This window comes from Scyliorhinus canicula, chromosome 2 (genome assembly GCF_902713615.1).
Source record: "Scyliorhinus canicula chromosome 2, sScyCan1.1, whole genome shotgun sequence".
Lineage (NCBI taxonomy): Eukaryota > Metazoa > Chordata > Chondrichthyes > Carcharhiniformes > Scyliorhinidae > Scyliorhinus > Scyliorhinus canicula.
Genome location: NC_052147.1, coordinates 9,675,347 through 9,687,898, shown reverse-complemented (window position 1 = coordinate 9,687,898; position 12,552 = coordinate 9,675,347). Strand labels below are relative to the sequence as shown.

General features: G+C 45.8%; 1 protein-coding gene across 1 annotated transcript in view; it reads right to left on the bottom strand.

Annotated features, from left to right (window-relative positions):
- efcab11 (EF-hand calcium binding domain 11) overlaps positions 1-11,540 on the bottom strand; it is a 125,395-nt gene extending 113,855 nt beyond the window's left edge. Inside the window, exons 1-2 of the mRNA XM_038773503.1 lie at positions 11,156-11,540; positions 6,752-6,847 (exon numbers count right to left, since the gene is read on the bottom strand). Coding sequence (XP_038629431.1) covers positions 6,752-6,847; positions 11,156-11,230 — 171 coding nt within the window. The 5' untranslated portion in view covers positions 11,231-11,540. The remainder of the gene's footprint in view (positions 1-6,751; positions 6,848-11,155) is intronic.
- Between the last annotated feature and the right edge of the window lie 1,012 nt (positions 11,541-12,552).

Sequence of the window (12,552 nt, the reverse complement as noted above, 5' to 3'; positions counted from 1 at the left end):
CGGAGATGCTACAGATGGTGACTGTGAACATCGTAAGAGTGACAGACGACAAACTTGGCTGGTTGATGCAGAACATTGGTGAACATGAGATCGAGCTGCAGAATACTAATAAAAGGCCAAATGAAACGGAGGAAAGAATCCTGAACATCAAGAGGTTTTTTCCTCAGCTGGAGCTCACATTCAATCCTTGGAAAACCAGCTACATGGTATGTCAGAAATCCTGGAGGATCTGGAGAACCGAGGCCGGAGGAAGAACATCCGGATCATTAGTCTGCCAGAAGAAGTGAGGGGTAGGATCTCTATTAGGTTTTTTGAGAGTTGGCTACGGTGTTTCCTTCAGCTGATTGTGAAGGCTGGAAAGGGGACATGGTATCCTGTCTCTGAGGCCGAGGGACAATCAACGGCTCACGCCCGTAATTTTTTGCGTTCTCAACTCCAGAAGGTTCTGGAGGTGGCGAGGCGTGACGGGATCAGACTCCATGAGGGGGCGGCGATCTCATTTTTCCAAGATTTCCTGGTGGTGGTACAGCTCAAGCGCAGAGGCTTTGATTAAGTTAGAAAACAGCTGGCAGCACAGTGGTGCAGTGGTTAGCACTGCTGCCTCACGGCACCAATCCCAGGTTCGATCCCGGCTTTGGGTCAGTGTCCATGTGGAGTTTGCACATTCTCCCCGTGTCTGCGTGGGTTTCGCCCCCACAACCCAAAGATGTGCAGGGTAGGTGGATTGGCCACGCTAAATTGCCCCTCAATTGTAAAAAATGAATTGGGCATTCTAAATTTTAAAAAGTTAGAAAACAGCTCAAGGCAGACGGAGTGCATTATGCCTGGTTTTATCCGGCGAGGGTGATATCTCACAACTCGGTTAAGAGATTTGATAATCCGGCTAGCGCCTTTTGTGAAGTTCATAGAAGTTGATTGTTTGAAGTGGTTAGCACAGTTGCTTCACAGCTCCAGGGTCCCAAGTTCGATTCCCGGCTCGGGTCACTATCTGTGCGGAGTCTGCACCTCCTCCCCGTGTCTGCGTGGGTTTCCTCCGGGCACTCCGGTTTCCTCCCACAGTCCAAAGATGTGCAGGTTAGGTGGATTGGCCATGATAAATTGGCCTTAAGTGTCCAAAATTGCCCTTAGTGTTGGGTGGGGTGACTGGGTTGTGGGGGTGTGGGCTTGGGTAGGGTGCTCTTTCAAAGAGCCGGTGCAGACTTGCTGGGCAGAATGGCCTCCGTCTGCACTGTAAATTCTATGAAGGGACAGTCTGCAGTTTGTTGAAATAGCTGGACTTTCTCCCTGTTATGCCTCATGTCTGATCTTATGTTGTTATATATGTTTACTGGGAGGTGTTTGACCGAGCACGAGGGCACTTGGAGGGAATTCCCCCGCTGATCAGCTGGGGAGATCAGACGGGGTTCATAAAGGGCCTGAATAACCTTACTGAATGTTCAGGTCTTTCAGAAACGGGCATTGGATGGGTTGGCGGTTTCCCTGGACGTGGAGAAAACTTCTGACCGGGTGGAATTAAATAAGTGTTTATTCGTTGCAGTTTGGGAGTGAGAGGGGAATATGTGACGTGGATACAAGTGTTGCATCATAGCCCCCAGGTGGCAATGCTTACGAATGGTTATAGATCTGAGAATTTGAGTCTCCAGCGAGGAACTAGGCAGGGGTGTCCTTATCCCTCGTCATTCTCATTCGCTAGAGAGCCCCTGGAAGAAGCTACTGGACAGGATCCTTCAGTTTTTGGGCTACACAGCCCTGCCGATATCGTGGTTGTGCAGGATCGCATTGATCATAGAATCTACTTTTCAGGAGGAGGCCATTCGGCCCATGGACTCTGCACCGACCCACTGTAAGAGCACCCCACCCAGGCCCCACTCCCCTACCCTATCCCTGTAACCTGACCTAACCTGCACGTCTTTGGACATCAGGGGACAATTTAGCATGGCCAATCCACCAAACCTGCACGTCTTTGGACTGTGGGAGGAAACCGGAGCACGCGGAGGAAACCCACGCACACACGGGGAGAACGTGCAGACTCCGCACAGACAGTCACCCAAGGCCGGAATTGAACCCGGGTCCCTGGCGCTGTGTGGCAGCAGTGCTAACCACTGTGCCGCACATTAGACTACCAATTATGACAACGCCGGAGTACAGCGACTCTCTGCGAGCTCTCCGTAACAGATCCACTTTTTACTTAACTTACAATCGTTCTAATCTTTTAAAGTTTACCTTGTCTTGCCCTATTATGTATTTTCTTTTATTTCCTTTTCATGTACTTAATGATCTGCTCGCAGGAAATACTTTTCACTGTACCTCGGTACACGTGACAATAAACCAACCCAATCCAATCTTGGTTTTCTAAGTGACTGTGACAGAGAAGATCCCTTCTCCATTTGGCTCGATACTGAAGCAGACCAGTCAGTACATCCTTTACAGGCCTTGCTGTTTTACAGGGATTTTAGGACCAGGTCTGCCAAGTGTGAGAATCTCATAATTAGCAACACCCAGTGGAGGGCGGTCCATCAATTAGAAGGGCGATCTAGCGGGCTTACGCTCTCTGCCCCCTTCAGGAAAACCTGGATTCCCCACCAGGTCTTATGGACTATGGATTTTATATCTGGAGAGACAGGGGCATTTATATTCTGGGAGACATGCTCAGTGGTGCCTCCTGGTCATCCTTTGAGCAGCTATGTCAATAATTTGACAGCCCAAGAAACTATTTTTAAAATATCTGCAACTTTGGAGGCTTTATCCTTAGACAGCAATGGAGCTTGACGCCTCAATTTCCCTGGTGGAAAAAAACCCTGATTTCTGCAGATCCTAAACCATTGATTTGCAACTTTTATGATACCCTGCGTTCTAGATCTTGTGCGAGTATATTGGGTACCTTGTAGTCTTGGGGGAGAGACTTGAAAGTCAATAGTGACAAAGAGACATGGAAAGAGACAGACAGTGGCAGCACGGTAGCATTGTGGATAGCGCAATTGCTTCACAGCTCCAGGGTCCCAGGTTCGATTCCTGGCTTGGGTCACTGTCTGTGTGGAGTCTGCACGTTCTCCCAGTGTGTGCGTGGGTTTCCTCCGGGTACTGCGGTTTCCTCCCACAGTCCAAAGATGTGCAGGTTAGGTGGATTGGCCATGCTAAATTGCCCTTAGTGTCCAAAATGGCCCTTAGTGTTGGGTGGGGTTATTGGGTATGGGGATAGGGTGGAGGTGTTGACCTTGGGTAGGGTGCTCTTTCCAAAAGCCGGTGCAGAATCGATGGGCTGAATGGCCTCCTTCTGCACCGTAAATTCTAAATACATCAATGGCATTTTGGTAAGCAACAGAATTAAGGAGACTCAGTTCAAGATACTGCACCATTGCAGGTTAGGTGGATTGGCCACATTAAATTGACCCTTAATTGGAAAACAAATAAGGGTACTCTAAATTTATTAAAAAAATAAATTTAAAACATAAAAAAAAACACTGCACCATTTGCACATCGCACCTATGCTGAGGCACAGGTTTGATCCTGCTATATCCCCGATGTGCCTGGTAGTCGAGGGGGGACAACATCCACTGCGTTTGGGCCCAGTGTCAAAATTCAATCCTATTGGTCTGGTGTAGTTCGAGCTTGGGAGGATATTTGGCACGCCTCTAGAATTCGATCCTTTGTTCCCAATTCTGGGTCTCTCAGACAGGAGTTATTGATCTTGGTGAAAAAAGCCCCTGTAACATCCTAACCATTGCAGTACGGAAGCATATCCACTATTCCCGGTCGAGTGACAAGCATCCTTCGATTCAAAATTGGCATTAAAATAATTTTGGACTGTATCCCAATGGAATTTCTGTACTCTGTTCTAAACCAGATACATTCCAAAAAGTTTGGGACCCCTCTCTGAAACCTATAGGCTCCGTGGTGTTTGACCTGCTCCAGAAGGCTTTCCATAAGTCAGGCAGTACCTTCTTGAATTCAATTTGATAAAGATGTGTGTCGTATGTCATTTTACCATGTTTATATAGCTTTATCCTTCCCCAATCGTTGGCTGGTTTAGCTCACTCAGCTAAATCGCTGGCTTTTGAAGCAGACCAACACACGGTTTGATTCCCGTACCAGCCTCCCCGAACAGGCGCCGGAATGTGGCGACTAGGGGCTTTTCACAGTAACTTTATTGAAGCCTACTCGTGACAATAAGCGATTTTCATTTCATTTCATTTTCATAGAGGCACTAATTTTTTTAATAACCATTGTTCGGAGGTTACCCTGTTTTCTTTCTGCTCTTATGTATCCAGAAGTAATCGTTCTGTGCTGTACCAGTTTGTCAAGTTATCTGTAAAAATTATAAAAAACTTAAAATATGATCAAGAAGATTCACATCCCGGTTTTCAAATTCCTCCATGGTCTTTCAATCTCCGTAATCATTCCAGCCCCACAACCTTCAGCGATCTTGGCATTCCCACCAACTCTTCTGAGTATTCCAGATTAATCCACCATTGGCTTCCCTTCTCCTTCAAGGTGGCTGGAAAAATAGAATTTGCTCGTTTCAGTGAAATGGACATTCTGACCCACCAGCTGTGGCCTTTCTCAGCTGTTGTATCAGACATGGCTTTACCCGCGGGATATCGTTGGGTTATGAGCACGGGTTTCAGCCTTATAAAGTGCCAGAATAATTCGGGCAGCCATCATCTCTGCCAACCCCTTGTAACAATCACTCCTCCCCATCTGCTTCTTCTCCAAGTCCTATTTGAGCACGAAAATCTAGGGTGACACTGCCTCAGTGCAGGACTGGGGGAGTGCTGCACTGTCAGAAGTGCCAACTTGGAGATGAAATGTTAAATTCAGTCAACTCTCTCAAGTCAATAGATCCAATGGCTCTGATGTGAAGAACAGGGGAATCTTCCCCGTGAACTGGCCAATATTGATCCCTCAATCAACATCTGGTCATCATCACATTGCCATTGGTGGGAACTCACTGTGTGCACCATGGTTGCTGCACCCTACATTACATCAGTGCATTATAGAAATACTTAATTGGCTGTATAGCACTTTGGGATGTCGGAGGTCGTGAAAGGTATTACAACTATCCTTTATCTAAACTTTCTCTGCTGAACCCTTTATCCTCTTCGCCACACGCCCAGTCTATCTTCTGTTCATTTCAACAATCTATTGACTTTCCCCAGCCACGATCACACACCTGTGCACTTTTGAGATTATGTTGACCTTTGCTAGAACCTCAAGTGGTTCCACCTTTCCTCACCAGATGGATGCGATTCTCACCCAAAATCAGACTGTACAGCAGGCGGTTATCCGAACCTGTACAGATTGATTCAAACACCTCCGAAGTAAACCCTTACTTACATATCCTTTCATGGGATGGGAGTGTCGCGAGCTAGGCCCGCACTAAATCCCTCCAGAAGCCGATGGTAAACCATCTTTCTGAACCGCTGCAGTCGTTATGTGCTGTTAGGGAGAGAGTTCAAGGATTTTGGTTTGGACACCTTTCCTGGGCCAGCTCTTAGTTACATTATTACAGGCCAGGGATTAGAGAACCCCAAAGTGTATCATGGAGTTCACCTGACCCACAACTTTAAATAGATTTTGGTCATGGGGAGCATAAGGGCCCACTTTACAGGTGAAACAGGTTTAAACAAAAACAATGTTTATTCTATGAATCCAGTTAACATTTTTTAAAACACACACAGTAAACATGTTAGCAACTATCAACTCAAATACTCCCCCCAAAGAATACAGTACTCTATAAGTAACCCTTAATCTTTCCTTGCACCATCCACAAGGCAAAATACCCTTTTTACAGAAAGACAGCAGGTTTAAATTCTCTACTGAGAGCAGTTATCACTTTTAGATTAGCAAGTGATCTGAAGACATTCCTTTCATACAGAGAGAGATCTGAATTACACCTCGTTTCTCTGGATGCAGCTCCCAATCTGCAAAACGAAACCAAACACACCCTCTCGCTGCCAGCCCAAAGCAAAAGTAAAGCAGACAGTCAGCCCAGTTCCACCCACATTCTGACATCACTGCAGCTATTTGATAAACACCCATTTCTTAAAGGTACTCTCACATGACAACATATACCCATGCACATCCTCCAAGTGTGTGCGTGGGTTTCCTCCGGGTGCTCCTGTTTCCTCCCACAGTCCAAAGATGTGCAGGTTAGGTGGATTGGCCATGATAAATTGCCCTTAGTGTCCAAAATTGCCCTTAGTGTTGGGTTATGGAGATAGGGTGGAGGTGTTGACCTTGGGTAGGATGCTCTTTCCAAGAGCCGGTGCAGACTCGATGGGCCGAATGGCCTTCTTCTGCACTGTAAATTCTTTTTAAAAATAAAAAAAATAGACCCTTCCACTCCACTCTTTCCCCAATGCTGAAGTCGTTGTTTATTCATTGAAGGGAGGGATCTGGAGTCAGTATTTTCCTTAATCCAGGTTTATTCACAAGTCAGGCACAAATTCCCTTGGAATTCTCCAACACCAGTGTCATTTATTTATTTTTACACACTTGGAATAATTCCCAAATCTCTCCCCAACTGACAGCCGCTGCTCAATTACAAACTAGAGCATGAACTCGTACAGCAAGATTCCTGCTTTAACACCCAGAGCCTCTGCAACTGTTTCCCCCCTTTTAAAAAGATATCCAATTCCAGGTTGAAAGTTGAGTGAATCTGTTTCTTGTGCCCTTTCGTGGCTGATGCTACGTTTCTGAGGCCGGGTCTCAACGAGCTGGACAGCGAACCTCTCAAATTCAGCAGCGTTACCTTTGATGGTTTATATCCAAAAATGGCCACCACCGCAACCTTGAGATCTTCTCTGCTCAGATAGCCTTTCTGGCCCAAATCACATTCGTGAAAAACCTGGTGAAGGAACAAGAAAGATGCTCAAGATAAAAGAAAAAAAAAAACGGCATGATATCCAACACCTCTCTTTCCCCACCACCCCTGCAAAACTAAAAAAACTGCTTTGTGTTATCTTTTTAAAAGTCTCTTCTGACCGAGAGTCCCAAACTGTAGGGACCACACAGCAGAGGCCATTCAGCCCATCGGGTCTGTGCCAGCTCATTGAAAGATGGACCCAATTAGTCCCATTCTCTCCAATCTTTCTCCACATTCCTGAAAATCCATTTTCCTTTGAAGTATAAATCCAATTCTCGTTTTGAAAACAGTCACCCATATTTCCTTATTGCCACATATGGAGCGGGCGGTTAACTTCACCGAGTGCTCACCAAGACCTGGTTTGGGTTGAGTTTCCAAACCATCATTAAACTCCTGTTGTTGGGCGGCACGTTGGAGCAGTGGTTAGCACTGCTGCCTACGGCGCTGAGGTCCCAGGTTTGATTCCAGCCCTGGGTCACTGTGTGTGGAGTTTGCACATTCTCTACGTGTCTGCGTGGGTTTCACCCCCACAACCCAAAGATGTGCAGGGTAGGTGGATTGGCCACGCTAAATTGTCCTTAATTGGGGAAAAAATAATTGGGGGAAAATAATTGGGTCCTCTTGTTGTGCCAAAAGAAAGTCCATGTATTCTGCAACACCCTTCAAGTGGCGGAGAGATTTCTTGGGAGTGATTTACGGGATAGCGAGCGGGTTGGAGGGAGATGGGCAGAAAGCAAGAAGGCAGTGTGGAAGGGGTAAGTGGGAGAGACGGAGGGAGGCAGAGTTGCTGAGGAGGAGGGTTCCATTGAGAACAGAAGGCTACAAAGGAGAAGGGCATGAACTGAGCAACACTTCCACAAGAAATAGAAATGGAACATGCCGGGAGCACACAGCAAGTGAATCAGCAGAGGGCGTGCACCAGTGAACCATGGCAGACGAAATTCTACTTCCAAAAGTTAACTTGTCTTTTGTTCCCTGCAGATAGACCAGGAAAAGGTGACACCGGAATGACTCATTCCCACGAATGGAAAGGGTAGGGCTACAGGCGTTCCTTCAGAGGACCCACCATTGATGATTTAAAAAAAAAGACAGACTTACATCCCACACTTTAAGAGGAGTGGAAGTGTTCGCCCTCCAGTGCCCTGGGGCAAATATCCTTCAGCCAAAGCAAGTCTAAATAAAACCTGATCATTATCACGTTGATGTTTTTAATGGGATCTTGCTGATCACACATTGGCTGCTGTGGTTCCTACTTGGCAACAGTGACTCCACATCAAAAGTACTTCATTCGCTGTAAAGCGCTCTGGGTCAGCTCAAGGTTGTGAAGGGCGCTGTAGAAAAAGCAATGCTTTCTGGCTGTCTTTCATCCTGTCTCTTTGGCCACTGAGAAATAAGCAAATGACATTCAGGGGTGGGGGATGGAGGCAGCGCAGGAAGAGCCACGAGATGCACAGAACTGGAGGTCTGGATGATGAGAGGGATCCCAGAAAGTGATCTTATCGAGAGAGATGGGAGAGAGTCAAGGTGATTGGATTTGGTTAAAGAAAAGATCAGGTCGGACGAGTGAGACACAAACTACAAATGGATCAGATAACAAGTGCGATGGGTGGGGGAAATACAGGAATTAATTTAAAAATACTGGCCAAGGTTGTATGGGAAACTTTAATGACTTTCTGACCCAAGGTGGGCTGAATGGAAGAAAAACAACTTGCATGGATTCAGTGGACCAAATGGCCTCCTTGTATAATGTTATGGCTCCCTGATTTATGCAGCACCCTCCTCAAACTCAGGACACTTTGTGGATCTAACAGAGTGACAAAGTGTCGTCACTTTTTGTAAAGTAGAAAATGGGGTAACCAATGTATGCAGAGCTCCCATGAACTACAATTAATAATCTGGCCGATTGAGGATACTGGGGATAAGTCCCATGGGAGCCTTTGAAATAGGGCCATGGAATCTTCTCCGTCCACTTAGGGGGCAGACGGGAATTTGGAATAACGTCTCATCTGAAATACGGGCAGCTCCAACAGTGAAGCACTCCCTCAGTATTGCGTTGAGATTGTCGACTAGATTCTGTACTCAAATCTCTGTGGCTTCACAGCGCCAGGGTCCCAGGTTCGATTCCCCGCGGGGTCACTCTGTGCGGAGTCTGCACGTTCTCCCCGTGTGTGTGTGGGTTTCCTCCGGGTGCTCTGGTTTCCTCCCACAGTCCAAAGACGTGCAGGTTAGGAGGACTGGCGATGATAAATTGCCTCAGTATGCTGCAGTCCATTTGGGAGGGCAGTTAATTATTCGGAGAATCAAAGAGGATTTTCACAGTAACTTCATTGCAATATATAAGCCTACTTGTGATATTAATAAAGATTATAGATTTTGTCAGACACCAAGCATGAATTTCACATTCCAGCCAAGCGCTACTTTTACAGCATTGAATTCATAGAATTTACAGTGCAGAAGGAGGCCATTCGGCCCATCGAGTCTGCACCGGCCCTTGGAAAGAGCACCCTACTTAAGCCCACACCTTAAGATCCTCTTCCGAGGAGACATCAGATCAGATTTGAATGCAGCTTCAAGACACAGATTAGGCCAGGGCACGAGCTTACTATCTACATAGCTACTGATCCACATGAAATCCTGAGGTGCCTCAAAGATAATGCCAGGGTGAAAGCACACAGAATGACCATCAGGTGGAGCCTGTGAGCACTTTTAACCACAGTACAGTATCAACATCAACTTCTCAAACAAACGGCTGGTAAAAGCCTGTCACAGAACAATATGCCAATTAAACCAGGCACATTTTTGAAAGAGTTCCTTTAGTTCCCCAGCTCGAAATTCATGTTAAAACCGTCCTTCTTCACACCTTGAGACATTTTAAACGTCGTCATAAAAATGCAAGATGTTATTTAAGAATTGAATTTTAAAATCAATTTTATATGTTGTCATGATTTAATCTATTTGACATGGATTTTAAAAAAATAACCTCAGTAGTATGTGCAGCAGTAAAATAAGATACAGCCGTGTAATCACTCCCAGACAGTCACTCACTTCCTGCCCCCACAAAGCCTGTCCACCATCTCCGGGCAACAAGTTGGGAATGTGTTGGAATACCTGTCACTCGAGTGTAGCTCAGCTACGTGGACTGGCAGGAGAAGCTAGGTGATCCTCCTTAGACCAAAAAAGGCAACGGAGAGAGGTAGAGGGTGCTGAAAATCATGAGAGTTTAGAGCTTCAAGATTGGGTGAATAAAGATTTCAAGGGGATTGGTAGAAGCAGAGGTGACGCGAGGAAAAACCTCCTTACGTTAGGATTTGCAATGCATCGCCTGATCGGGAGGCAGATCCGGATTCAATAGTAATGTCAAATGGGAACTGGATAAAATTGAAGGAGTGGAAAAAAAACTGCACAGAGAGAGACGAACTGGATTGCTCTCTGAAAGCGCCTGTACACACTCAATGGGCTGAATGGCCTTCTTCCGTGCTGGACTATTATCGGGTTTAACATTTTGGCCTTCCCCATGTACAATACAATCGATTGGGTTTTCTCTCCGCTGAGTCCCTGGGTTCGAGTAGTCACTTGGTGGCACAGAATCTGAATGTTGCTGGGAACTGAGGCATGTTTCAAAGGCTTTTTAACCTGCACCCATCACCACCAACCCAGAACTCCATTTCGCAAACCATCAGCTTGTCACATTGTTTAAAATTTGGTGTCTGCCTTTGTCCAGATGAATGAGACACAAAAAGCTTCAACACCATGTCTTTTCAGCAATATTAGGTCCAAGTCAGATTCCAAACTCGGAGGCAGACAATCGAGGCTGATCCATCAGTCTTTTCCAATGTGACATTAAACCAAAACCATCTATAAGAATATTTTGAAGGAGAGTCCTGGTCAACGTTGATCCTTTAACCAACATCACACCAGATATATTTTCTGGTCATTTGTCTCAATGTTGTTCAGTGGGATCTTACTGCGTGTAAATTGGTTACCGTATTTCATTACATTCACTGACTACAGTTCAAAATTACTTAATCAACTAGGGTCACCCCCAGGTCATAAAACACTCCATAGAAATACAAGCTATAAGCTTGCTTTGCTGGAAGGCACAATCACTACAATAAATTTAAAAGTAGAGAATTTCTACATTTAAAATCCTTCAACTTTAACAGAGCAATAACCAGAGTAATTGACCAAAGTCAGCTCTCTCCACCCAGGGGGTACCATTATTGCCTTGGAGGAAGCATGGGAGGGGGTCCTGGCAGTAACAATGAAATGATTTCTCGCTTTATTACCTACCGTAACAAAGTGGCTCTTGTCCGAGTCAGTGGCAATCCTCTCTTCACCAACAATGCAACTATGTGCTTGGTACATGATTGAATGTCCAGCCAGTGGCCTGGCAGGCAGCTTGGATTGACTTAATTCTTCCTGTCTCTCCTACTGACCCCACACCACAATCTCACTGCCTCCTTGCCCTCACTGACCTTCACTGTTACTCCCACTCATCCTCAATGTTAACCTCATTCACACTGTTGCCCTCATTGCAAGTACAACGTATCAGATCACTGGCTGTTGCCCTCACTCACACAGACATACTGTTACTCTCTCACACTGTTACTCTCTCACACAGACAGACTGTTACTCTCTCACACAGACAGACTGTTACTCTCTCACACAGACACACTGTTACTCTCTCACACAGACACACTGTTACTCTCTCACACAGACACTGTCACACTGTTACTCTCTCACACAGACACACTGTTACTCTCTCACACTGTTACTCTCTCACACAGACACTGTTACTCTCTCACACAGACACACTGTTACTCTCTCACACTGTTACTCTCTCACACAGACACTGTTACTCTCTCACACTGTTACTCTCTCACACAGACACACTGTTACTCTCTCACACTGTTACTCTCTCACACAGACACTGTTACTCTCTCACACTGTTACTCTCTCACACTGTTACTCTCTCACACAGACACTGTTACTCTCTCACACAGACACACTGTTACTCTCTCACACTGTTACTCTCTCACACAGACACACTGTTACTCTCTCACACTGTTACTCTCTCTTTCTCACACACTGTTTTTTTCTCTCTCTCTCACTGTTACTCCAGCTCCGTTACTCGCTCTCAGTTTGAAGCTGCTGTTTTTTTGTAACTTCCGCGCAACAGCAATCCCATTTCTGACTGGATTACAATTACTTCCACTCCCTTTCATCAGTGGCAGTGATTGGCTGTCGCTCTTAAAGGGATTGTCCTGTTCTTAAAGGCGCAGGGTAGGTGTAATCTGCCGGCAGAAAGTACTTGAAACTTGTTTTCTCCAGTGACTGGCAATTCTCACCAGAGTTTGCACTGACTGGTCCAAGTTGTTTCAATCACATAAATTTATTCTTTTTATCGACTTCCTTCCCAATTTAAAACACATAAACTCTGGGGCTGTTTAGCACGCTGGGCTAAATCGCTGGCTTTGAGAGCAGACCATGGCAGGGCAGCAGCACGGTTCAATTCCCGTACCAGCCTCCCTGAACAGGCGCTGGAATTTGGCGACTAGGGGCTTTTCACAGTAACTTCATTGAAGCCTACTTGTGACAATAAGCAATTTTCATTTAATTAAAAAAGCTATTCTGAGGCCAAAATATTGATGCCTCGCTGTCCAGTGATGTTTTATCAGCATAATAAG